This window comes from Molossus molossus, unplaced genomic scaffold (genome assembly GCF_014108415.1).
Source record: "Molossus molossus isolate mMolMol1 unplaced genomic scaffold, mMolMol1.p scaffold_m16_p_12, whole genome shotgun sequence".
Classification (NCBI taxonomy): Eukaryota; Metazoa; Chordata; class Mammalia; order Chiroptera; family Molossidae; genus Molossus; species Molossus molossus.
The window spans coordinates 85,076,329-85,104,283 of NW_023425347.1; the positions used below are offsets into that span (position 1 = coordinate 85,076,329).

At 46.4% G+C, this 27,955-nt stretch overlaps 1 protein-coding gene across 1 annotated transcript; it reads right to left on the reverse strand.

Moving 5' to 3' along the window:
- Window positions 1-1,045: 1,045 nt before the first annotated feature.
- SESN2 (sestrin 2) lies at window positions 1,046-21,403 on the reverse strand. Its single transcript, XM_036256865.1, has 10 exons — window positions 20,963-21,403; window positions 12,174-12,239; window positions 9,817-10,014; window positions 9,247-9,429; window positions 8,924-9,136; window positions 7,261-7,411; window positions 6,622-6,740; window positions 6,098-6,288; window positions 3,162-3,306; window positions 1,046-2,535 (listed from the first exon to the last, which is right to left on the reverse strand). Exons 1-10 carry the CDS (start codon window positions 21,056-21,058, stop codon window positions 2,449-2,451), a joined length of 1,449 nt encoding a protein of 482 aa, XP_036112758.1. The 5' UTR covers window positions 21,059-21,403; the 3' UTR covers window positions 1,046-2,448.
- Window positions 21,404-27,955: the final 6,552 nt, after the last annotated feature.

Consider the following 27,955-nt stretch of genomic DNA (forward strand, 5'->3'; position numbering starts at 1 on the left):
TTATGAAGGCAAATGGGGAAGACAGCAAGAGAGGGCTTAACTCTTAGTCATGATATGGTTTTCCTGATAGAGTGCGAGTCCCTGGTGCCCAGAGCTCAGAAGCTTGACTAAGGTTACACAGCTACTAAATGGCACTAGCACAACTTAGGGGTGGGGGCGTCACATCTATCTCTTTATGCCTGGTTCTATCTCCTTGGTGTGAAAGAGGGAAGGATGAGAAGCAGATAAGCATAATGTTGTGGGGCAAGGGACAGAAGGGGGTTCCCAGAGTTTCTCAAATAGCCTCCTTCTGCCACAGGGGGAACCCAGTAGAGGAAAATAAAGCAAGGTGAAATGCCCAGGCCTCAGGTTAAAGCAGACCCCAGTTGGAACCCTGGCTTCACCACTTACTAGCTATGTGGTCTCAGAAATGTCACTTTCTCTCTGAGTCTCACTTCTCTTGCAGGATTGCTGCAGATTCAGAGAAATGGCCTCCAAGTACCCAGGCAAGGGCCAGGCTTAGTAAAAAAAGTAACATGGTCATTATTTTACCATAGTGCCTAGACTGCCACAAATGGTGAAAGGGCTGGATACCGAAGGTACATAAATTTCAATGCCAACGACTTCCAATCATGCAGCCACTGGGCACAAGTGCCCAGTAGGGTTGGGGCTAGCAGGTCAGGTCCATGATGCAATCACAGCTTCCTGCTAAGAGGTGAACCGTGACCCTTAGGAAATGGAAAAATAACCCATTAACAAGAAGTACAAAACAAAACCTCAGTGAACTTTTATTTCTCATCATACCGAACTGGTAGCAAAGCCAAAGACTTCTGCATTGGAACACTGAATACCCCTTCCCACCCACACACAGGACATTTACAGAGTCATCATATCCCCTCTAGAATCCAAACCCCAGGCTGGGGCCTCTTCCCTCCTGCTCAGTTTCACTGCAGGGAGGACTTTGAGGCCTGAGGGGGTGCCAGTTGCTTTCCCATGCCTGCATGGGTATGAAATGTGGCACATTGACCAGGCTCCTTTCCTGCCCCACCCCAGCATATTGGAAGCAAGCAGCATATTGGCCCTTGTCTTTCTTCAGTCACCTCCAAACCAGTCAAGAGAGGAGGCACATAATGCTGGAAGAAGGGCAAGGGAAGTCATAATTCACAGCTTGTTTGCTACAGAAAGTGCCTGGAATCAGTCCTTGGCTGCTTCTGGCTCCAAGCAATCCCCCTATAAAATTGAGAAGGGGACAGAAACTGGGTGGTCCTTGAAAGGTAGCCAGGAGACTGACTGCAAGAGTGGGAGTCACCAGAGGCCTTCAAAATCCTGCAAGATTTGCAGTTCACTACTGGCAGGTTGGCCTGAGAAACTCAGAGTGAAGACTCAGACATGGAAACTTAGCCCCTCCCCTTAGTCTGAAACTGCGGAAATCGAGGTCAAGGAGATTTGGCAACATAGCCACAGTCACCTAGCCCAAACAAGAAACCCACTGGGCCATGTGCCACCTAGAAAGGATCAAGTTTTTGGCAAACATCTGCAGCAGAGCCACAGGAGACAGGAAAGTAGGGTGCCGGGCTGGGCAGCTCTGGGGAGAAGAGATTGCCCCCTGTCCTCCTACTCACAGCCATGGACTGTGGCTCTAGAGGTGAGGCCCTGAAGAGGTTTGAACTTCACCGATAAAGGACCAAAATACAGAGAATTTATAATCTAATACTCCCTATACTTCAGAAGGCAAAGTGACCAACAGAGTTACTCAAATTATCTAGAGATAATCTAGAGACTTTTGATGTGCTTGGTCTCCTTCCTGGGGCCTCATACCACCAGCTGTGGGAGAAAAGGATAGGTCAAAGGAGGTCAAAGGAGGTGAAGTAGGACTGGGGCAATCAGGAAACAAGGGGCCGTCAGGCTGCCCAACAGAACAGGTTTTTGGGGAGCTGGATGCACAGGCCAGCTGTGACCCTGACTTTCACATTGATGGGTTAATGGTAGGTGAGAGGTAATGAAATCAGAATGAGGGAGAAGGAAAAGGAAAGCTGTTTGGAGTGTCGGTCCCTGGAGGTGTTTGCCCCTCTCCCTCGGAGGCCAGCTGGGGACCTTCCCAGTCCAGGAAGGCTACAGTACTTGTGGTGCCTGGGGCCCAGCTTAGGGCACACAAGTCAGAACTCAGCCCATTTTACTTCCTGAGCCCTCTGCTTCTGGGTTCAGGGGCAGGAAGAAGGGCACCTGGGGACTTGCTAGTCCTCTTCCAGCTCCCAGGGCCAAAGCTGAGATCCCAGAGATCCTGTTCATTCCAGTGAGAAAACGGAGGATGTGGCTTGGAGGCGGTACCTCACACAAAATCCCATCCCACAGTGTGGTGGGTGGGCACGGGACAGAAAGGGATCAGGTCTGTCTCCAAATAGAGAAGTTCTTGCAAGGAGGACGATGCTCCCACAGTCAGCTGGTCCGGGCCCAGGTCCTGTGTGGGAGTCAGGTCATATAGCGGGTGATGGCACGAAGGGCATAGAGCAGGGCAGCTTGCATGCGGGCCTCCAGGAGCAGCAAGTTCACGTGGACCTGGGCACAGAGGAGGGCTTGTCAGCAACTGATGTCAGACCTTGCCATCCCCATCCCTCCCACATTGCTACTATCCCTGACCACTCATCTCTTCCTTCCATTTCTGAAGGCTCTAAGCAGTTGGGTGCAATGACTGTTGAGGAATTTCAAACACATTCATGTCTATGGTGACTAATCTCTTTATCCCCAAAGCTAAAAACAAGAGCTACCACTGAGCACCTGTTTAGGATCGGAGATTTACATTCATTTTCTCATTTTACCCTCCCAGAAATCTTTATATGCAAGTAGTATTTATTCCCATTGTAAAGATAAAGAAGCCTCAGGGAGGCAGAGTGACTTGCCCAAGGTCATACTGCTACTGAATGATAATATTATGATTTAAACCCAGGTCCTCCTGGCTGCCACTGAGGACACAGTAAAGCACACTCTCATTTTATAGGTGAATAAATGGAGTCTGAAATCACATAGTGAAGTAGGATTTAAACCCAGGAAAATATGCCCAGGTATCCCACCTGGCAGTACAGACTCAGTCTGGGGTACTCACTGAGTCCTGACCCCTTGGCCCCCTCCACAGGCCAGGCTTGTCTAGTTCTACCCTGTCCCTCCCCCATGGGCCACACTCCTACCTTCTCCGAGTGGCGGAAGTGCCTCCAAAAGACGCTGTACATTCTCCGGGTGGTCTTCTCTGGGTAGCAGGCCACCGTTTTGATATAGACCTTGAGGTTCCGCTCCAGAAGCTGGTTCACCTCCCCATAGTCATAGTCATCATACCTAGATGAAAAGGCCCAACAGTATCACTCACTGTCAGCTCCCAGAACTAGCTCCTTTCTCCTAGCCCCACTCTATAAAAGAAGGAACAGAAAATAGCAAGAAAAGGCAGAAGGGAAGAAGCAGCTAGAAGCTTGGTTCCTCTTAGAAAAATAGCTGATGTCATATGTCACAGGCCAAGAAATGCATAGAGAATAAGCACTGTTTATTTGGTACCAACTATGTACCATGTGAACATATATTCATGGAATCCTTAAAACTATTGTACATTGGTGTATACAAAACTATTGTGTACAATATAATATTCATCTACTTCCTTTTGTTTTTTTAAATCCTCACTCGAGAATATTTTTCCATTTATTTTCAGAGGGGGAGAGAGAGAGAAACATTGATGTGAGACAGACACATCGATTGGTTGCCTCCCTCACCATAGCCGGACAACTCTTTGGTCCAAGGGCTGATGCTCTAACCGCTGAGCCAAACTGGCTAGGGCTACCTCGTTTTGTAGATGAAACTGAGATTCAGAGAAGTGAAGTCACTTGCCCTAGGTCACCCAGCTGGGAATGGGGTTCAAATCCAGCTCTTCTTGGCTCCAAGGTTATATTCACTACTTTACAATAAAGGCCATGAAAGATAGGGAAGGAGGTGAGTGCAAGTATATACCCTGGAGAAGGAAGAGGGAAAGAGCAAAGAAGAGCTTGTACTCATTTTAGTGATGGGCAAACTAAGGCTTGGAGAAGGCAATTAACTTGTTCAAAGTAAAAGAGTAAGTTGGTGACCAGTCTAGAGGTTACTTAGTCATTCCCCAGTCCTGTGAGCCAGTGAGTCTCTGGTCCACAGGCCGACGCTCAAACTGCTGAGCCAAATCGGCCAGGGCTCCATTGATTTTTAGATAAAGTGGAAGGAAGGGAGGGAGGAAGGCGGGGGCGGGGGGGGACAGAGAGAGAGAGAGAGAGAGACATCAATGTGAGAGAGACACACAGATTGACTGCCTCCCGCAGGACCCCAACTGGGGCTAGTGATTGAATCTGCAACCCAGGTATGTGCCCTTGACTGGGAATTGAACCCATAACCCTTTGGTTCTTGGGCTGATGCTCTGCTGAACCAAACTAGCCAGGGCAAAAAAATCTTGTTTTCATAAAAGTATGTATGTTTTGGTTATTTGAGCATGGGAAAAAAGATGGGAAGGAAATACTTGAAAATAAGAAAAAGGTGGTATAATTGATGGTTTTTATTTTCTTCTTTTTGTTATCTGTTTTCTAAATTTACTAAAAATTAGGCTGTTTTCTCTTCAAAACATCAAACACATATATTTTTAAATAAAATAACCATTATAATTTCAACTATACAAAAGCAACTATATACAAAAGAAAAGAAGCAATGGAGAAATATGTCACAGGATGTGGATGTAGTTGTACAGTAGTAGAATTTTGGGAAATTGTTTTTTTTCCTTAATTCTTTGAATTTCCCACAATGTTATTAGAGTGTAACATTTTGTTTTTTAAGATTCTAAAATGAAAAAAAAAATTCTAAATTGAGTCTGGCTGGTGTGGCTCAGTGGTTGAGCATTGACCCATGCACCAAGAGGTTACCAGTTCAATCCCCAGTCAGGACACATGCCCAGGTTGTAGGCCTGATCCTCAGTGGGGGGCATGCAAGAGGCAGCCAATAGATGTTCTCTCTCATGGATGTTTTTATCTCTCTCTCTCTCTCTCCCCCCATCTTTACCCTCTCTCTAAAATAAATAAATAAATAAACAAACAAACAAACAGACCAGGTTCGGTTCCCACTAAGAGCACGTACCTCAGTTGCAGTTTGTCCCCAGCCCTGGTTGGGTCGTGTGGGAGGCGGCTACTTGATGTGTCCCTTTCATGTCGATGTTCCTCTCTCTCTCTCTTCCTCTCTCTCCTTCCCACTCTATCTGAACAAAGAATGGAAAAATGTCCTCGAGTGAGGATAATAAATAAATAAATAAATAGACCATTATTGTAATTTTTAATAGCTGCATAGTATATCAGTGAATGGATATATTATTATCTCCTACTGATGGGCATTCATATTGTCCTTATTTATTATAAGAGAATTGTTACTTGGAACAGAAATACAAGCATAACTAAATGTCTGTCTCTGAGATATATATATATAGTTATAGTTTTACATACATATCTCTAGGGGGTGGGATTTAAGAGTTTCATTTACAAGGTTCAAACAGTGAGCACATCTATTTATTATCTCTCTTTTTTTTCAATCCTCATCTGAAGATATGATTTTATTTTTTTAATATTTTTTCTTTATTTATTTTAGAGAGAGGAAGGGAGAGGGAGAGATAGAAACATCAATGAGAGAGAACATAGACTGGTTGCCTCCTGCATGTCCCCCCTGGGAACTGGGCCCACAACCTGGGTTGTGCCCTGACCGGAAATCGAACTGGTGCATGGGTTGATGCTCAACCAATGAGCCACACCAGTCAGGTTGATTTTAGAGAGAAGAAGGGGGAGAGAGAGAAAGAGAAACATTAATCAGTTGTCCCACACATGCCCCAACTGGGGATTGAACCCATAACCTGGGTATGTATCCTTACCAATAAATTGAACCTGAAAACTTTTGGTGTACAGGATGAGCCAACTGAGCCACCCAGCTTGGCCATTTATTATAATTAGTAAAGAAATACATTTGCTTTGAAAAATAGTATAGGCAGGAAGATAGGAAAAGAAAGAGAAAAAGGAAACAACTGTGAGTGCTGACTGAGGACTTTCAGTGAACACATGCCCTGGATGAGGGCACGTTAGCTTACCTGATGCCAAAGACGCAGTGGATGTAGTTCCAGATGGCCCTGCGGAGCATGGAGGTGTCCACTCCACTGTGCATGGCCATGGTATTGTAGGTGAGGCTGTAGGCCGCCTGGAACTTCTCGTCCAGCAGCTGTCCACCCTCGGGGTAGAGCCGCTGGATCAGGGAGTAGCCATGGTCTTCCCAGGTATAATCCTGAGAAACATGGGGGTCAGTAAGTGGAATCTTTGGGGCCTAAGGCTAGCCTGAAAACCCATCCTCTGGAGCATACCTCTCCACCCCACAAATCTAACCTACCGCTTGATCTGAGCCTGAGAAGCTGAGAGGGTGTAGTCTGGGGATGACCTCCCCTGGGGGAGAAGCTCCCTGGAGCTTAGGGGCAGATGGATCCCTTGGTGATCTAGGATCTCTCACTTTCCTCATGGAATCTTGAGGAAGAGAAGGTACCCAACTCTACCCACTCAAACCATCTACTCCTTGATTGTTTGCATATCAGGAGTAATGCCAAGATTAGTGGGGAGAACCTACCTGGGCACGAAAGGTAGGGGGTGCCTGGGTCCCTCGCCGGGTGAAGTCCTCATATCCAAAAGAGGGGTCTTCTACAAAGCACAGTATGTCTGGGTGTGGAGAGGGCTCCAGAATGTCAGCTGAGAACATCAAAAGGAGGTCACTGTGAGGCCAAGGCATGTAGCACAGAGGTCTCCACTCCTGATTAATCATCAGTATGGGGCCAGGCAACACAGAGTAGAAGGCCAGAGAAAGTCCCTTGCTACAGTGGGTGGAATCAGGACTCCAGTTGGAGCCAGGCCTGGGGGAGGAGGTGAATCAGGCCCATGAACCCAGGGATGAGGCCCCCAGAAATAACAACAATCATTATAGTAGCAGTTATTTATGGAGCCAGTTACCCCAGGCCAGGCTCTGTGCTAACTTTGCTTTTCTTGTTCCATTTATCCTACACATCAATCGTTCGTGTGAGAGGAGACTGAGGCCCTGAGGTAGGAAGTGACTTATTGGTGGTCACACTGCCAGAAAGGCTAACAGGCCATATTCAAACACAGGTCTGACCCCCAAATAAAAGAAATGCAGTTAATGGAGATGCCTACTTCTCAGAAGGGATGGCAGAAGAAGGGGGCAGCCCCTGGAACCTGGACACCTGTGATCCCATACCTGAGGGGGTCACCAGCAGGCTCTCTGACTTCTCCAGCTCAAAGCGGCTCTCCATCTCCTCCTGAGATGCTCCCTCATCCCGCAATAGGTTCTCCTGCAGCTGCCTCATGCGTTCCATCAAAGCCTCCACGTCACGGGCAGCTTCGAAGCCCTGCAGGAGGGACCCAATGATGACCATCTATTTCTCCTCCCTTGGATGCCCCAGGAAATTCCACACATCTTTCCCATGAGCCAGGCCTTCCCAAATGGACAGCTCACATGGTCTGTGCTTCCCCAAGTGAAGTTTAAGAAGCTACAGAACAGCCCGGCCAGTGTGGCTCAGTAGACTGAGCGTCATTCCATGGGCTGAGAGTTTCTAGTTCAATTCCCGGTTAGGGCTTATGCCCTGGTTTCGGGCTTGATCCTCAGTGGGGGGGTGTGAGGGAGGCAGCCAATCAATATCTCTCTCTCACATCGATGTTTCTATCTCTCTCTCCCATACTCTCTCTCTAAAAAGTCAATAAAAACATATTTAGCTCTGGCCAGTTTGGCTCAGCAGTTAGAGTGTCGGCCTGCAGACCAGAGAGTCCCAGTTTTGGTTCCCGTTAAGGGCACGTACCTCAGTTGCAGTTTGTCCCTGGCCCTGGTTGGAGTCATGTGGGTGGCAAACAATCAATGTGTCTCTCTCACATCAATGTTTCTCTCTCTCTCCTTTCTTCCCTCTCTTCCTCCCACTCTATCTGAAGAGTAGTGCAAAAATGTCCTCGGATGAAGATAAAAAAAAATTTTTTTTTAAATAAAAATAAAAGAAGCTACAGAACAGCCCTGGCTGGGTAGCTAAGTTGGCTAGAGCGTCATTCCGATATGCCAAGGTTGTGGGTTTGATCACTGGTCAGAGTACATACAAGAATCAACCAATGAATGCATAAATAAGTGGAACAACAAAATGATGTTTCTCTCTCTCAAATCAATCAATAAATAAAACGATAAAAAATAAATAAAGCTACCGAACAGACATGAATAGATATGGCTTCTGAGCATCGACTACCTTAATAGGTAAGGGATTTTTAAAGTATCTATTTTCTTTCCTTTTGTGTGTGTGTGTGTGTTAATCCTCATCCGAGGGTATTTTTCCATTGATTTTTAGATAGAGATAGAGTGAAAGGGAGGGAGGGAGAGATAGAGAGAGAGAAACATTGATGTGAGAGACACACAATGACTGGTTGCCTCCTGCACAAACCCAACCAGGGCCAGGGATTAAACCCACAACCCAGGTACATGCCCTTGACTGGGAATCAAACCAGTGACCCTTGGATCTGAAGCCGACGCTCTAACCACTGAGCAAAACCAAGGCTAAAGTATCTATTTTCATACTAAAACAAACAAGGCCATCTTATAGAATAAGAGGCAAACTTTGTATTTTGAAAATACTAAAAACCAGGAGACTTTAAGCTTACAGATATACATGCTGAGAGGCCAGTCACACGGTTATTTCATTTAATCCGCACAACCTACTATGAAGTAGTAATCTTTAGCCTCATTTTGTAGATGAGGAAATGGAACTTCAAAGTCACATAACTTTTCTAAGGTATCTCACTGTGAGATGGAGAAGCAGTGGCTTCTACCCAGAGATGACAGGACATGCCAGGTTCCTCCCCCACCAAACCCTGGGCCAGTGACTTACCCCAGAATTGTTCAATGAGTCCCTGCTGGGGGGGCTGCTTTGCTCGCTGGGGGGTGAAGGTGCCTGGGGAACAGGGCTACCTTCTGGGTCCCCCTCAGGGAGGATGCCACAGCCAAATACGAAGGAGGCCAGCGAGTGACAGTGGGTGAGCAGGACCAGGGCCTGGATGAGCTCAGCCAGGGACCAGCTATGCTCGCCCGTCTTCAACAAGGCCTGGAGAGGAAAGAAGGACAGACTTGCTCAGGGCCTGCCCCTTGGCTGTCTGCCAAGCCCCAGCCCAAGCCCTGTGCTGCCTCAGGGACCTGCATCTCTGCCCACCGCACCTGGATATGCTCCTTGGTGATGAGCCACGGACGATGTGCCAGCAACTTGTTGATCTCATTAAGCTTGCGAAGCTTCTCAGGGGCATGGTGGAGGCCAAGCAGCCACTCAGGGTCACCACCAGTCTGCAGAAACTCAGCCATGTGAGAGCCCACCAGGTAGGAACACTGGTGGCGGGCAGCAGCCTATGGAGGCAAGTGGACAGAACTTAGGTCATGCTACTTTTTCTGTGCCCTACTCAGGGTGAGTACCCCATGGAGGGTGACATCATAGGCCTCACTGTTCCCTGAGAGGCAGGAAATTCAGGTTCTAACCCCAGCTCTGCCACTGGTTTGTTGTCCTACCTTGGGCAGGTCATCTACTCATTTATGCCTCAGTTTCTCAAGCTGTAGAGCAGGCACTAAAGATACTTCTCTTCACCATCTAAAACTCTATAGTCAAATAGAGCTAGGGTTTTCCTCTGTTTCCCGTCCTCGTCTATGGAATTGGTTTAGGAAGTCCCCAGCAGAGAGATCTGCTGACTAAGCACCCCCATATGGCCACCCCTAAGAGGCAGGCTCAGACAGGCTCACCATGATGGCAATGTAATGGCACCAGGAGCTGGCCAGAGGCCCATCTGTGTGCAGCAGTAGATAGTGTAGGCGCCAGAATCTGCTAAGGTAGTCAGGGTGCAGGCCCATCACCACTGCCAGGTTGTCCACACGCCCAGAGGACATCAGTGCCTCCAGCCCCAGGTTTTGCTCAAGGCTCTCAGCTCCCTCCTGAAGGACCTGCCAAGCAAAGGTGAGGAGAAGATGGGCTCCCTTCCTGCCCTTCCCACCAAAGACACCAACATATCCATTGCAGTGGGATTATAACAGCAAGAAACTGAAAACAACCATGTCCCAAAAGAGAGTAAGAGTAAAAGATATTTCATTAATTGATTACTTATTAAACTCCTTATATAATAGCCAATACTTATATAATGCTTACGATGTGCCAAGCACTGTTTGAGTACTTTATATGTATTTACTCATTTAGTTCTTACAACTGTGAAATAAGAATTCTATTTTCTCCATTTTGAGATAGCAAAACTCAGGCACAGATTAAAATACAGTTTCTCCTGCCCTGGCTGGTGTTGCTCGGTGGTTAGAGTGTTGGCCCTCGCACCAAAGGGTCTCGGGTTCGATTCTTGGTCAAGAGCATGTGCCTGGGTTGCAGGTTTGATCCCTGGCCCCAGTCAGGGTGAATTTGGGAGGCAACCAATCGATGTCTCTCCCTCCCACTTCCACTCTCTAAAAATCAACAGAAAAAATATCTTCAAGTGAGGATTAACAACAACAAAAAAATAGTTTTCCCTGCCTTCATGGAGCTTCTATTCTAAGAGTATAGATCCATACAGCCATGGGAAGTGGGTGCAAAATAGTTCACACTTCCTGAGTGCTTTCTTCATGCCAGGGCTGAGTTTGGAACTTCCCCTGCATTATCTCATTGAATTTTCCCAATTATCTTATGAGATGAATATTACTTTCCCTCCATTGACAGATGAGGAAATCAAGGCCCAGAGAAGTTTCATTCCTTGCTCAAGGTTAAAGATTTAGTGAATGACAGACCAGGATTCAAATCCAGATTAATCCCAAAGTCTATTTTTTCCCCATTATCACAAAAGAGTGGTTATTTCTAAATAAAAAAATAAAATACAAGAACAATACTCGAACTTAAAATTCTGGGCTACAGAGATGAATAATCAGTGAATAGTTGTTTACTTTCCATTTACAAAGGGTGGAGGGAACTGGGGGGCTTAGATATTTGTTAACAGCTCATTAACTACTTGGCCTATACATTTAGAAGAGAAACGAGAACAAGAAAACAAAATATTTGTCTTTGTTCATTAAAGGCCAAAGTAAAAGAAGGGAACTATTATTTTTTAATTTTTCTGTGCATGGCCCTGGCTGGTTTGACTCAGTTAGAGCGTAGGCCCGCAGACCAATGAGTCACGGGTTCGATTCCGGTCAAGGGCGCGTACCTCAGTTGTGGTTCGTCCCTGGCCCTGGTTGGGGTTCTGCAGGAGGCAGCCAATCGATGTGTCTCTCACATGATGTTTCTCTCTCTCTCCCTCCCACTCTATCTGAAGATAAATAGAAAAATATCCTCGGGTGAGGATTTTTAAAAATAAATAAATAATAATTTTTCTATGGATGTACTTTGAAGGCATCCCCATCACCATACCAACCCCACACTAGAATGTCAGCTCCATGATGGCAAGGATTTTTGTGTGTCTTGCTCTCTGCTGTATCCCCATCATCTAGATCAGTGCCCGACACAAATTAATTACTCAACAGCTATCTGTTAAATAAATGAATGAATGATCTGACTCAATAAATGAAAGAGGTCTCTGTTGTATTAAGAGAGAAAACACAAAACAAGAACCTCCCTCCCAAAAACATGCTGTAAACTATGACCTTGGTTGTGTATGAAAAAGAAGTCTGGAAAACAATGGCAAATGGTTAAGTAACACTGATTACTTCAAGGTGGGGAGAGGGATTACAAAAGACTAGAGGTTTCTGAAACTGGAAAAAATTTTTATAATGAACATACACTTTTGATGTAAAAAAAAACAACTTTAATATATGCAGAGTCAAGGATGAGAAGATAAACACAGATGGTTCTATCTTCTTGAGGAAAAGAAGGCCTTGTTCTGGCAATCCAAATTTTGTTCATTACCTAGCTGTGTTATTATCACTTTCTCTCTTTGAGCCTGATTCTTCACAGCAAAACGGGTTTGATTTGCTTGCTTCACAGACCCGTTTTGTGGATTAAATAAGTCAGGAACCTGAAGGGGTAGTTTCGAAACTGCTATTTCAAGATACACAAAAAGACCCTCATCCACCCAGTGTCCTATGTCCCTTCTTCCCAGTGACCAACACTTCCTAACCCCTTCCAAGCTTACCTCCTCCACTGGGATGAAGGCGCTGGGTCCTCGAGGACCTCCCCGAGCCCGCCTCACCCTCTGCTCCTAGAAGGAAACACATCATGGTTAGTTGGAGATAAAAGGGAGGACTAAAAGGACAATTATCTCTCCAGTTTTCTCCTCCTACCCAAGGGACCTCACTGAACTTTTAAAACCTCCTTTCTGGTGCAACCTGCATGGAGGAGTCAGGTGGGAGATATACATCTGTTTGGTGGGTAGAGAGAGGGCTCAACCACAGGCTTAGTTCTTCAGGAATTGAGGGACTCAGGAGCCTCTGTATTGGGTGGGAAAGGCCTGGGGAAAGGAAATACACAGCCACCACGCTGCACATCTCCAAGAGGCCACCTTCTTGGCAGCCCTGGAGAATCCATACAAGAACCCCCTCATTTACATCCTGAAGCCAGATTACCAAGTACCCTAGATTCCCATGATGCAGCTGCAGGCTCTCTCAAATTGTCGTTTCTTCATCCCTCCCGCCATCACCACCTTATATACCACTACCATCTCTTGTCTGAACTACCAACCACAGCCTCACTAATGGTCTCCCTGCCCTATCCTACCTACCCTCTACTAAATTAACAAAATTAATGAATAAATAAAACATCTCCCCAGAGCTCCACTTCTAGGAGTAGGAACAGATTTAGTGAGTACATAACCCAGGTGGTTTCTAAAGAGGGCAAACTTTCTACAGCCAGAGTAACTTACTTAAGTGCAAATCTGACCAACTAGCTTAAAGCCCTGCCTCTACCTCCCATGACTTTTGAGATAAATTAGAGTGACTAATTCTTAGTCTTCCAGGGTCTGGGAAACTTCTTTCAGATCCTTGTCTGGGATCCCACAATTCCCAGTGCTTTTGCTCCTGAAAACAGTCTTCTACTTGTCTAAATTAGGTCTCCCTACAGTCAGATCACATTTGGTGGAGAGCAAGGCCAAGTCATTCACACTAGCCTAAGAATAAAGAATAGAGAGAAAGCAGAGAGGCATCAAGGGAATGAGGGCAGAGCATACATAGTTGACAGCAGCAGCTATTCTGACATGCATGTATTGGAGCCTCTCTGGAAACCACCAATTATGTACTCATTAAATCTGATCCTAGTCCAAGAGGTGAGGTTCACAGAGGATATTTTACTTATTCATTTGTTTTGGTAACTAGGAGGGGGGCTCTCAGTACTGGTCTTAGAAAGAGTTTACCCAAAGCAGTTATATCCTCACTGGACAAAAATAGTGTCCCCTAGTTCTCCCCATCTCTTTAAAATCCAGACTTATTACCAATGGACCTAGGTGTCCAGGAACTAAAGATTATAACTGAACCTTCCTTCTCAGATGGCCAAAATCCCCCCGACGGAGGCAGAGCTCTGGGGCTCTGAAATAGGACAAAAGAAAGAACAGTGGGACTTGGAAGTCTGGGGTGTGAATAACAATTCTGCCACTAACTTGCTGTGTGACTCTGAGAAAGTAACCTGAACTCTCAGTCTTAACCTTGGACAAAGAAAGTAGTTGGGCTGATTGCTCAGGCCCTTTTCAGCCCACACTTCTGGGAGCTACCAGGCTAGGCTGGTCCAAGTCCAACACAGAAACCACCATAAGCCCCAAGCACTCCTGTTTCAGCTTCCCTCCTCCCTCACTAAAGAGAAAAAGCCTAACAGCTTAGTGTGGGAGATAAGAATTGCTGACTTCACAAAAAAGGCCTCCCCCTCAGGGGATCTGAGGACAGAGAGAAAACCACAGCCAGGTGGGGTGGGGAAGGGCAGGGTGGAACTGAGTTTTGGGGCTGGGGATACCGGGAAAGCCCACCAGGGTGCTAGTGAGGTGTAGGGAACAGCCTTGAGAGTCCCTTTTCACTCTAAAATCTGCTCCATGAGCTGTCAAGGGAAGGAACCTGTGGATCTTTAAGTGAGAGGTCTGGATCCACCAACATTTTCAGCACTGATGATGGATTACAGTAAAAGATAGGGAGTCTGACAACAACTGCCTGGGCTCAAATGACCACCACCATCTGCCACCTATGTGAGCCTCAGTTTCCTCAACAAATGATGAGGCTAATAGTACCTACTTTCACTGGGTAGTCTTAAGGATTTAATGAGATAATGCCCTTACCTCAGTACCTCTATCACGGTAAGCACTTAATAGAAGTCAGCTATCATTAACATCATCATTTCAAACAATGGCTTCTCAACCCAAGCAGTACTTTAGAATCCCTTTGAAAACTTTATAAAAAATACCAATGTCAAGGTCCCATCTCTAGTAATTCTAATTTAATTAGGTGGGCACAGCATAATTTATAGCCAGGGTGTATAAGGTGCTGTGCTAAGTGCTTTCCAGGTGGAACCAAAATTAATCTGTTCATTCAACAAATGTTTTTGATGACTACATTTCAGGCAGCAACAGTATAGGAGTAAAAAGATAAAGTCTTAGCTTTCACAGAATTTACAATCTAACAGAGAAAGACAAACAAATAATGAATAGGACTTCGAATAATAAGATTTTATATAAAGTAAATGAAATAGAGCAATGAGAAAATTTATGATGCTCTGGGGGTGGGTGTGCAACATTGTAGGTCTGAGTAGATAGGGAAAGCCACTGAGGAGATAACTTTTGAGTTGTTATCTAAGTATCAAATATCTAAACGAGTTGATAGGCAGCAGGGCCAGTATTCCAGCCAGAGAGAATAGAAATTGCAAAGCTCTGAAGGCAAGACCAAGCAAATTCTAATCCGGAGTTTCAATGCCCTGAATGCTTCCCTGATCTTCACACCCAGAACTTCAGAGGAAGCAGACAGGGCAGGGTCTCACTACCAAGAGATGACTCCTCCAAATCAGCCCTCCCCTGTTCCCTGGGATAAGAAGTCAATAATAATAATGGTGGGTAACGACCATGATTATCACTAGCTAAGCATTTATTTCACATGCACTTTAAGGCAGGAACTACTACTACTAGGGTTTCTGTTTTACAGGTGAGGAATAAGGCTCAGAGAGATAAAGTCACTCAGCCAAGAAGGAGGTAGCAGAGTTGGGATACAAATCAGGTTTCTACAACAGCAGAAACGATTCCCATTCTCTAAACTCTTCAAGGTCTCAATAGCTCCAAGGCTTTGCATCTAGGGTTCACCAGGATTGAGAAGCTTCTTCTCCCTGCCCATATTCCCAGAAACCCACTACCCCCAATCACAGCACCTTTCACATTGTATTAATCCTTACCTTGAGGGTGCACACTGGAACTAGTTCCCTGTTGTTAATCCCCAGAATGTCTAGTGCAGAGCAGTTCAAGGGAACTTTAATGACAGAACAGTCTATATCTGCACTGTCAATTAAAGATGGTAGCCCCTAGCCATGGGGACTGAGCATTTGAAATAACACTACTGCAACTGAAAAACTGAATTAAAAACATTTTTTAAAATCATTACCTGAGGGTATTTTCGCATTTATCTTCAGATATAGTGGGAGGGTGAGAGGGAGGAAGAGAGACAGAGAAAAACATCGATGTGAGAGAGACACATCGACTGGTTGCCATCCGCACAACCCCAACTGTGGCTGGTGACAAACTGCAACCGAGGCACGTGCCCTTAGCGGGAACTGAACTCGGGTCTCTCTGGTCCGTGGGCCGATGCTCTAACCACTGAGCAAAACCGGCCAGGGCTGAATTTTAATTTTTAAAACAATTATCAAAATTTAAATAGCCACCATTGGCTATAGGCTACCGTACTGGATAGTACAGTTTCAGTACACACGATAAAGGTAAGATCCCCACCCCCACTTTATAGATGACAACACGGAAACAAGAAGGGGCAGGTGAGCTACCAAGGTAATACAGCTAGTATGGGCAGAGGGAAGACCACTGATGTCTGTTCTATAGTTCCAAATAAGTTGGTTCCACAGGGCAGCAGGAACACTAGTCAGATAGCCCCCTGGGTGGCCACTCAACAGGGAGGGTTTCAAATAAGTTGTAAAAAGAGGATAATCAGCCCTGGCCAGTTTTGCTCAGTGGTTAGAGCGTTGGCCTGCGGTCTGGAGAGACCCAGGTTCGGTTCCCGCTAAGGGCACGTACCTCGGTTGCAGTTTGTCCCTGGCCCTGGTGGGGTAGTGTGGGTGGCAACCACTCGATGTGTCCCTTTCACATTGATGTTTCTCTGGATCGCAGGCCAACACTCCAACCGCTGAGCCAAACCGGCCAGGGCTCACATTGATGTTTCTCTCTGTCTCTCTCCCTCCCACTCTATCTGAACAAAATATCAAAAAATGTCCTTGGATGAGGATAAAAAAAAAAAAAGAAAGCATTATTTAAAAAAAAAAAGAGAGAGATAATCACCTGAGAGCTCAGTGCCTGGCTCCTAATTTAAGCATTTACTAAATGTTAATGTAAAAAAAATTTTTTGTCTTCATTGATTTTAGAGAGAGAGGAAGGGAGAGGGAAAGAGATAGAAACATCAGTGAGAGAGAACATCGATTGGACGCCTCCTGCATGCCCCCCACTGGGGATTTGGCCCACAACCTGGGTATGTGTCTTGACTTGGAATTGAACCGGTGACCTCTTGGTGCATGGGCCAATGTTCAACCACCTAGCCACACCGCCCAGGCCTAAACATTAATTTTTATATTAGCTCAGGCACTTGTATACAGTTTCCTTCTAATTTTCATCAGTTTTGGTGTGAGGTAGGTGGGGTGGAGGGTCTCTATTTCACACTTAATGAAAGATTAAGGTTCCAAAGGTTAAGTACCAAATGACAAGTGGCCAATCTGACATTTGAACTCAGCTCAGTCTGGCTTCCAAGGGTTCTGTCCACCACCTATATCAGCCTCTTGGAGTAGCCCCAGACCTTATTCCTGGTATCCTCTCCACAGCATGCACCCCCTAGGACTTGACTACAGACACCTGTGAAGTCACTCTGCCAGCTGGGAAGGGGCAGAGACTCCCCCACCCCAAGGGCAGTTGTAGTCTGCTGCTGAACTCAGATACTTGCCTGGGTTTACACCTGAGAGGGAGACAGTGCAAGTAGCCTTTGACCAGCCCTGGAGTGGCGGGGGGACCACAAACACACCATAGGCCGGGCACCAGGCTAAGTGCTTTACACATCTGATCTGGTCAATTTCTTCCAACCACATGGAGGGAAATAGGTCCTATTATCCCCTCTTCAGAGACAACTCACTGAAGCTCTTTGTGAGTCCTGTTCCAGACAGGCACAGCTCAGATCTGGGACTTCAAAGCCTGCACAATACAAGGGTCAGCTAAGCCAACAAGGGCAAATAGTTTCAAGCACCTAGGTGTTAAGGACAGTGCTAGGGATGTGACTTGTAAAGCGTTTCTAGTCCAGCAAGGGGAACAGATAAGAAATGCCTGATTATACAACAGTTACACTATAATTGGGGTACAAGCTCATACAAAGGAGAAAGGGGACTGGAAGAGGGTATGCAGAGGGGACTTATCTGGTGGGGGAGGAAAGGCTTCCCTGAGGAAATGATGTTTGAGGAAGTGATTCTAGAGCCTAATAGGGCTCTGAAAACATACTACCAATATTAGAGTGAAGCTTTTGAAAGCCTTGACCCTTTGAAAGGGTGTATGGTGAACTGATGGGAGTTGAGGGGATGGTACTTGTGGGTCTTCCCTTGGGCCTTGGGTTACCAGGCTTTGTAAGTTCAGCACCCTGCTGTCTTCTAAATAACTCATTTAAAGCAGACATCTTCCCAGGGTCCTCTCTTTTCTTGAAGGAGAATATGTAGAAAGGGTTCAGACATCACCCACTTTCCCCCCTTCAGACATGTGGCTTCCATCTAAAGGCCATTCCCTCATAGCTTGCCCAGACCACTTCCCAGGCACTGTCTCAGAGAGGGATGGACCAACTCTCACCTCAGGCAGGAGGAACAGGCTCAGGCATACCCTGTGAGACACTCTGGGGAAAAGAGAAATGTATGATGGCCACATTCTAACAAGAGCTAGCATGTTTGACTCAGTTACTATGTTCCAGGCACTGTGCTTTGGCCTTTGCTTGTATTCTCAGTCAGTTCTTCCAACAATCCCTCAGAGATACTATCAAATCTCCATGAGAGGAAGATGCAGATCAGAGAAATGATCCCTTAGCCAAGGTCACAAAGTGAGTGGGAGGGCTAGTACATGAACCTGCAGCTCTGCTCAGGTGCTCTTATTAATAGTATTATTATTATTTTAAATATGTTTTTATTTATTTTTTTTTTAGAGAGAGAGGAAGGGGGAAAGATACAGAAATATTGATATGAGAGAGAAACATCAATTGACAGCCTCCTGCACGCCCCCTACTCGGGATCAAGCCTGCAACCTGGATATGTACCCTGACAGGAATCAAACTGGGACCTCTCAGTCCATGGGAGGACGGTCAATCCACTGAGCCACACTGGCCAGGCTTACTATTTTTTTTTTTTTAATCACCACCCGAGGGCATACTTAGAGAAAGAAAGAGAGAAAAAGATCTATCTTTGACTTCTGTGCGTGCCCTGACTGGAGATTGAACCCATAACCCAGGTATGTGCCCTAGCAGGGAATCAAACTGGCAACCTTTTGGTACACAGGACAACACTCAACCAACTGAGCCACTTCAGTTGGGGTAGGTGCTCTTAATAAATAATATTACAGCCCTGCCTGGTGTGATCGATGTTTTTCTTTCTCTCTCTCTCTCTAAAAATCAATAAAAAATCTTTTAGCCCTGGCCGGTTTGGCTCAGCGGTTAGAGCGTCGGCCTGCGGTCCCGAGAGACCCGGGTTCAGTTCCCGCTAGGGGCATGTACCTCGGTTGCAGTTTGTCCCCGGCCCTGGTTGGTCGTGCGGGTGGCAGCCACTCGATGTGTCCCTTTCACATCGATGTTTCTCTCTCTCTTCCTCTCTCCCCCTCCCACTCTACCTGAAAAAAAATGGAAAATTGTCCTCAGGTGAGGATAAAAAAAAAACAACAAAAAACAAACAAACAAAAAAATAAATAAAAAAATAAAAAATCTTTTAAAAAGTCCTGGCCGCCCTGGCAGATTTGGCTCAGTGGCTGTTGTTGGCCCAGGGACCGAAGGGTCTCAGGTTCAATTTCCGGTCAAGGGCACATACCTGGGTTGTAGGTTTGATCCCAGGCCCTGGTTGGGGTCCTGCAGGAGGCAGCTGTCTGTCTCACATCAACCTCTGTCTTTCTCTCTCTCTCTAGCTCCCCCTCCCTTCCACTCTATCTAAAAAAATAAATGGAAAAATATCCTCAAGTGAGGATTAACAAAAGATAAAATAAAATAAAAAAAATAGCCCCAGAATCTAACTAAAAAAAAAAAAATCTTTAAAAAAATATTACAGCAGGTTCTTAAATAACAGTTTCATTCAATGTTATTTGTTTACATTAGCCTATGGTAAGATTGGTCTCCTTATGCATCATTTTGCTTCAAGTCACAGAACCCACAGACCATGTTAAATAAGGACTTAATGTATTTCTATTTTTTCACAAAGAAGGAAACAGACTCAGTGTGGAGTGACTTGGTCAAAGTCACACAGCTGAGAATTGGCAGGAGCAGGTTTTGTTCCTTCATGTGGGGCACCTAAACCATGGTGAGGAAGGGTAAACAAGCTAACAGAAAACCCAGGACACAAACCATCCACTGCTGGAGGCAGGACCTTCCCAGAAACCATGCTGCTCAGAGAAGCCCAGCTATTTTCCCAGGGTCACCATGTAGGACTAGCAACTGTCTGACTCCCAACTCCGGTAACACACTTTGCGCCACTCTCCAGGCAAGGAAACTAAAGAAACAAACTAAACTCCCTGTAGTGCGAAGCACATTTGGAAATCCTAGGGACACCCAGGACAAAAAAGGAGCTTCTCTGTGGGTTTAGTGAAGAAAGCTTCTCCATGGTCTCTCTTGGACCTCAATTTTCTCATCCTGTAAAATGGGACTCTAGTATAGCTCATATGTTGCTAGTTTATTCGTGAGGACTCAGAGAAAAGGCAAAACCCGAACTTGGCATCTAACAGGTGCTTTACAAAATGTCCATAATCGATGGTGGTGATGGTGGGGTGGTGGTAGTGGGGTTGGTGAAAGGCAAACTGTCAGATTAGGCCCAGTTTTATTTTTAGCTTCACTGCAAAGGGAGTCCCTGCGAAACAAACTTCTGAGATCTCACACCACTTAGTAGGGTACACCCTAATCAGGGCTTGATTTGGGAGCCATGGCTAGGGTTTTAGCCTCTCCCCAGAGCTTTGGCCGCCGCCGCCGCGTACCCGGTAGCTGGCCAAGGCCCGGAAGCAACCGCGCCCCCTTCCAAATCGGGGGTGCAGGTGGGGACGGAGGACGAGGTCAACCTTCGTTGTCCAGTCCCAGGTGCCTCATTCCCCGCGCTGGGAGATTGGATCGGGAACGTATCCTACCTAGAAAGAGTCCTCGGCCCGCCAGCCCCCAGCCCAGAGGAAGGGAATCTGCTGAAGGGGGCGGGGAGGAGGGGTCGGGCCGCTGCAGCGGGGATTTGCCTGGACTTGACGACTCTCTCGACCAAGGAGCCCATACCCAAGGAAACCTCGAGAAGGCTTTCCTCTCATTGGCCAGGAGTCCGAAGGAGCCCAGGAGGGCTCCGCAACCCAGGGGGAAGGGGAGGGGCGGAGAGGGCCGAGGCTGCTAGTTGATGCAACCCCACTCCAGGTTTACGCGCTCCACTCCCCCTCCCCGAGCCTGAGGTGGGGGTGGTGGGGGAGAAGGCTGGGCACCGACTAAACTGAGGCTAGCCCAAAGCTCGGACGCGGCTCGGGGTTCAAGGTAAAAGTGGCGTGGCTCGGCCGTTGCTTACCTCTCCAGCCCCGGGGCCGCCGCCGCCGCCGCCGCCCCGGGAGAACGGGAGGTAGCCCTTAAGCTCCGCGCGGCATTCGGGGTCCGCAACGATCATGGTGTGCGCCAGGACCCAGCCGCAACTCGCCGACGACCGGTGCACCGGAGGGGGTTGTGGACAGACGCACGCAGGAAGCCGGGACTGGGCGCCGCTGGGGAGGTTCTAGAACCCCGGGGTGTCTCTCAGGGTTCCAGAACGCTCCGAGAGCCCAGAATCCGGGAACGGCTGCTGCCTCGCTGGACTCTCCTCCCGTCCGGCTTCTGGAGCGGTGAATGGCCTCGGAAGCCTGGGATTGGCCGCGGTGCACGGTTTTCACGGCCTGGAGTGCCTCTGAAGTCCGCAGTGGCAAGGGCTGCTCGCGGACACAGCGCTCCTCCGCATCCCCGCCGCGGAACTGCCAGCGTTCGCCGGGCTCTGACACCAGCAGCGCCTCTCAGCCCGCCGCGGTCCCCCGGGGAGGGCGGGGACACAAAAGCCCCACGCCGCAGCCAATCAGAGGCCTGTTTCCTAGGAAGGCGGGGCGACACCCCCCCTCAGGAGCCGACTGCTCAGCCAATCCACACAGGGAAGCGCCCGGGAACTCTGGGAGCTGTAGTCACCCCCGCACGAATGCTGCAAACTTTTGCAAAATGATTTAGTCAGATTGTTGACAATACCGGACGAGAGTGACAGCCCGGATAGTCATTAGAGCTGCGTGATGAAACGGGACTTCACCGGCTGGGCCGGAGAGCCGGGTGTGAAATCCCTCCCAAATACGTTCTTAAGCTTTTCAGTTCCTGGAGGGACTGGCTAGGGTTAGGAGAGGTGGTGCTAATTATAGAGCCAAACTGGACACAGCCATGTTCCCCTGACCTTGGGAGGGCTCCACCCTTAAAATGTCAGACACAGAGAATCCACCTTATTTGTAGAATCTCTGGAAAAGCTTTCATTCATTGCAATATCCTCCAGTCTAACCTCAGTCTCTATTGTTACAATTGTCCCCCTTCTGCTCCCTTGGGGTCTCAAGTCCTTTCTTCCATTCCTGCCACTTCTTTCTAGAAACTATGACAAGGGGGTTCACTAGGTCTTTTCTCCCTCTTTCTTTGGCTACTTCTTCTCTGACTCTTTATCCTTCCACCCCTGGAACTCATGGGTGTTCCCCTAGTTTCTGTTTTTATTCCTCATCTCTCCAGACATACTCTCCCTCCCTGATCTCATCCATTTCCTGGCCTTCAACTCTCCATTTGGGAGGAAGTTGCTTCTCCAGCCCCTCAGCACCTGTAAGCTGAATTCCTCTTCTTCGGTTCCCTTCCCACACATTGTCTTCCTTCACGGTTTTCCTTCAGAGCACCACATTTTTGTTTCAATTTTAAAATCATTGTCAACTCTGGATAGAGAATTATGGCTGGAGTGATGGTAGACTAAGTGACCTCCGAGGTCCCCTCTAAGACTTTCTGAGTCTAGGCTTATGATTCCAAAGATGACCCTATGACTTGGTCTCCTGCCTCCAACTTCTTGGAAGAAGGAAAATAATCTCACCCTCTGCTGAACTACCAAGGCACTTGGGCTGGGTCTCCTTTATAACACCTATCACTTGTGTTGCCATTTTCTTTGTACAGGTCTTACCTAAACCTTTTTATTATGAATGAGTTCCTTGAAGGCAGGGTTCACATCTTGACATCATTTTCTGCCCCATGCCACCTAGCACAATGTTCTGCCAATGTTCTGGCCTTCAAACCTTTCTTCCAGTAGTTCCCTCTGCAGATCTCCCCACTGAAATCCTACTCAGCATTCAGTCCCTTCATTTTTTCTACCTCTATGTCTATGTTTTTATTGATTTTAAAGAGAGGAAGGGAGAGGTAAAGAAAGAGATAGAAATATCAATCGGCTGCCTCCTGTATGCCTCGCCCCAATCAAACCAGTTACCTCTTCTCAATCCACTGAGCCACAGCGGGTGGGCTGTTTCTACCTCTTTACACCACTGGTCTTCAACTTGATGCACCCTTGGTATGTCTACATATTTTACTGCTTCCCTCTAATAAACAATAGAATGTGTTATTGACCACTTTTGCAAGGGTCATACAATATCTTCTTTTGACTGCACCAGGCTGTGTCAGAGCTCTAAAGCAGGGACTGTGTCTAATTGTCCCTGTATACCCCGGTATCATGTAGTGATTCCTCAGTAAATACATATTTTTAAAAATGTTTTTTTCTTTATTGATTTTTATAGAGAGAGGAAGGGAGAGGGAGAGAAAGACAGAAACATCAATGAGAGAGAACATTGATTGGACGCCTCCTACATGCCCCCCATGGGGGATTGAGCCCACAGCCTGGACATGTGCCCTGACCGGGAATTGAACTGGCGACCTCTTGATGCATGGGTCAATGCTCAACCACTGAGCCATACCAGCTGGGCCTCAGTAAATATTTTTGAATGAGTCGATATGAATACTATCCTCTGCAGAATAATCCTTTAGAATCTTCAAGGAAATAACTAAATCATTTTTAAGATTTTACTTATAAAGTTAGTGATTTTGTGAAAAGAAAAGCAATACTGATATTCTAAATTAGATGGACTTTTTATTTTTTCTCCTCACCCGCAGACATTATTGCATTTATTTTCAGATAGAGCAGGAGGGACAGACGGAGGGAGAGAAACATCGATGCGAGAGAGACACATCGACTAGTTGCCACCCGCACGACCCCAACAGGGGCCAGGGGCAAACTGCAACTGAGGCATGTGCCCTTAGTGGGAACTGAACCTGGGACTCTCGTGGGCTGACGCTCTAACCACTGAGAAAACCAGCCAGGGCTGGATGAACTTTTGTGACCCAGTCTCTAAGAAAGGAAAGCTTGAAGGAGGTACAGATACTACCATTTGTTAAACTTCAACAATAGTTCAGGATACATCCGTTATCTCATATAACTCACTACAACTTCATGGGTAGGCATTATGCCTCCATTTGACATATGAGAAACTAAGTCTCAAAAGGTGTGTTGGCCATGGTCCAACAGATTAGTAATATGTTGAGTAAGGATTCACATTCAGGCAAGAATGACTCTAAAGCAGAAACTGCTACACCCATGATGAGAGAAGGAGCTGAGTATGTATGTAAGAAGCAGGCTGGCACAAGGAACTCATGTGTAAAGTAGAATTCCAATTAATTGGGAGTGAGAAACACAATGATCAAGTGGCCTATAATTGATGGACCAGAACATGCCTTTTTATAGGAGAGCCTCCGTGAAAAGCCAAGTAAGTTATCATCTGAAGGTGGTTAGGGCAGCTGGAATCTGAGCAAAAGCACCAATGAAAAGATGAATCATTGAACTGGCTCCACAAAGAGCAAACCTACTGGTCAGTGCTCCGGATTCTTCCTTTTCTCTCTCATTCAGTAAATATTTATTGTCCATCTAGTATGTACTAGGGCTCTGGAAATCTGGAAATCTGGAAATTCAACCAATAAAGCTTCCAGCCCAGTGGGGCATGGCCCAGTGACTCTGGCTGAGTTTATTCTTCCCCTCCCCCATGCCAAGTATTTTTGGTTCAGTGAAGCTCTCCACCTTCTGTTGCCATACTAGACTCTTGCATCAGCCATGCTGAGGCCACTGATTGGCCAAAGCTTTTATTATTCTTCAATCACATTCCAGTCCTGAAGATAAGTCTAGATTGTATTTGAAATGTTTTTGGTTTCCTCAGCTTCAGACCCTCTCTCAGATTTGAACCATAACAGAAGTCTCATTTGTTTTGTATTCATTGTTTCTGAATTAATTTTCTAATTCCAAATTATGGGGTCACTTTGCTATAATGACTTTGTCTGTGACTGGGGCTTCAGTTTATCACCCAGATGTAATTTTCTAAGCTCTTCTTATTGTTCTCACCACAATCCCCCACTACCATCTCAGAATACAATTCCTGTCTTGGGGGAGCTTTCAGGAAAGAAGCCCACTGCAAAAGGTTTAATAAAGCCAAAGCAGACTCAGCCTCTGTGGCTCATTCACACATTCATCCCTTCAATCACTCATTAAGCAGGCATTGTGCTAGGTGCTGAGGGAGGTCCTCCGGAGCTGACAGGTACTGAGCTGTGGAGCTACACAATTAAAATTGAAATTGTTCCCTGGAGTTATGCATCAGGGGGCAGAATAATCACAGACTCAGAATTAGAGCCAAGTATTTCTTAAGAGTACTGCCCAGGAGCCCTAGTTTTTAGCTATATGACTGTAAGAGAATTTTTTTCAGCTCTTAGAACCTTTTTTCTCATCTGTAAAACAAAGTAATTGGAAATCAGCTCTAACCGTAGAGCCACTGTGGAGAGGACTGCTATTGAGCAATGCATATAATTCGGTTTCATCGACTGTATACTGAGGACAGAAACCATGTTCCAAAAAGCTCACTCTAAACAAAAGCAAGTCAAAACTGACCAGTTGGGATAATTCACTAAGAATTCCAGTTGGCTTTGTCAGCTGAGTGAGCCCTCGGCGCCCCCTACAGGTAGGACCATGCTACAGCTCAGAACGGACTGGGAAAGGTGGATTGAGAGCCGCCCCAAACCGTTTTGAGTTTATAGGATTATCAGGTCCCATGTCACTGCCTGAAGGTCCTGAAAAGAGACCAGGCAACAGCTAAGTGAAGATAGTGTGGTTGCTGAACATCCCCCTGCTTCCAGCAAGGACCAAACTCCCCCAAGGACCCCCCAGCCAAAATGCACTTCCCATTGTTTTGGCTTACTCCTGCATTTTACAGGCAGGAAGCCTGAGGTCCAGAGAGAATAAGCCATTTGCCCAAGGTCCTCAGAAAGTTGGTCACAGAGCGGAGACTAGAACCTTGGGATCCAGATCCCAGATCCAGGACCACTGACAGAGGCTGCCCCAGGAGTGACAGATTTTCAGGAAGAACAATTCTCTTTGTTCCCGTGTCTTCCTCTATTTTCCCCTCTCCACTTCTAAAGGTCCTATATCCCCCTTTTCAAACACCCTGGGTCTGTCTCTGGAGCAACGTTCCTGACCGTTGTTCGCCATCCTGGCCCACCTCTTCCTGTCCTTAAGATTTCCCTATCCACCCCCACCCCCACCCCGCAAAGTTGTACTTGAATCAGGATATCGGAGTGGAAGTTTTCAGTTGTAACCTTTTCTAGCTGTGTGAACCTGGGCAAGTCACATCACCTCTTTGAACGTGTTTCCTGCTGTGTAAAATGGGGCAATAACGTTGACCTCCACTAGGCTGTTGTGAGGATGAGAGTTAATGCATATAAATCTGTTAACAAGGCTTGATGCAGATTAAGTGCTCAATAAGCTATAATTATTATTATTTATATTGTTACTGTTATTTTAAAGTATCTAACTTAGTGCAGGAAGACAGTGGGTGTTCAAGAAAGGTGGTTATAACAATTAATATTTAAAAGTTTGAAGCACGGAGCTTGGCATTTAGCAGAAACTGAATACGTAAACGGTGGTTAGTACTCCAGCTTTTTTGACCCAAAGGCTCCCAGTACATTTGCAGTCCTACTGTCTCTTCTTTTTTTTCCCTACTTTATTTTTATTGTTGACACTATTACAGATGTCCCAACCGGCACCCTGTACCCCGCCCGCCTTTGTAAAGTCTCTTCTGAGGAAAAGCTGCACCACTTATTTTTGCTCAGCAACAGGCTCTTCTTACGTAAACCGCCCCGGCCAGTGAGCAGGAAGATAGGCGGGGTTATCTGGCAGCCAATAGCAGCCCGTAGCGGCCCGCAGACCTAACCGTTGTGGGTTTCCAGGCTGGATAGAGAAGCTAACCTTTTAGGCGATTTTTGGGGCGGGGATTGTCTCCAAATTCTCCTCGCTCTGCCTATCAACTAGGCTCCAATTGGTGCGGATTGGAGCCCCACCCCTTCTTTCTCTTGGCCCGCCTCTGTTGGAGGAGGCTGGGACTACCCTGTCTGCTTTTCATTTATTTATTTTTTCTTTTTCCTCTTTCCTTTTCTTCTTTTTAATGAACTTTTGCTTATAACTTAGTTTTTCCTTTTCAAATTATGAGACATGTATTATTTAAGAAAATTTGGGATACACATGAAAGTATAAAGGTGCAAAAGAAATGACCCTAATATTTTGCCCTTTTGTGCTTTTTAATGTGTTCCAGGCTTTCTGACTTAAACTAGTATTACATTTGTTCGTCATTCTAGTGTTGTAAAAGCGTAACACTGGAAGCGACCAAAATGCCTATCAAAGGGGACTGGTTAAAATAATAAACAGATTTGTTCTCACAATGAAATATCACACAGCAAATAATAGAAGGAGGTAGCTCTACGTGAAATGAAAATGTGTTTAGAATTTAATGTTAGGTTAAAACAAAAAACAAGTTGCAAAAGAATTATTCAAAGACAAGAAAAGTGTGGAACTATGGGCAGTTTGCAACAAATTGTTAGCATCTTGTTGCTTCTGGGGTGGAGGGGGATAGAGAAATTATAACACTTCTTTTCATTCTCACCTGAGAACATTTTTTTAATGGGTGGGTGTGCTCATTAAAAGGGCAAGAGGAGGACGCATTTTATTTTATTTTTTTATCCTTACCCGAGGACATTTTTCCATTTTTTGTTCAGATAGAGTGGGAGGGAGAGAGAGAGAAACATTGACGTGAAAGGGACACATTGAGTGGCCGCCACCCACACAACCCAACCAGGGCCAGGGACAAACTGCAACTGAGGTACATGCCCTTAGCGGGAACCGAACCCGGGGCCTCTCTGGATCACAGGCCAACACTCTAACTGCTGAGCCAAACTGGCCAGGGCCGGAGAACATTTTTGCATTCATCTTCAGATAGAGCAGGAGGGAGAGAGGGAGGAAGAGAGAGAGAGAGAAACATGCATGTGAGAGAACATCGATTGGCTGCCTCCTGCATGCCTTTCACTGGGGATCGGGGTCACAACCTGGACATGTGCCCTGACCAGGAATCCAACCAGAGACCTCTTAGTGCATGGGAGGACACTCAACCACTGAGCC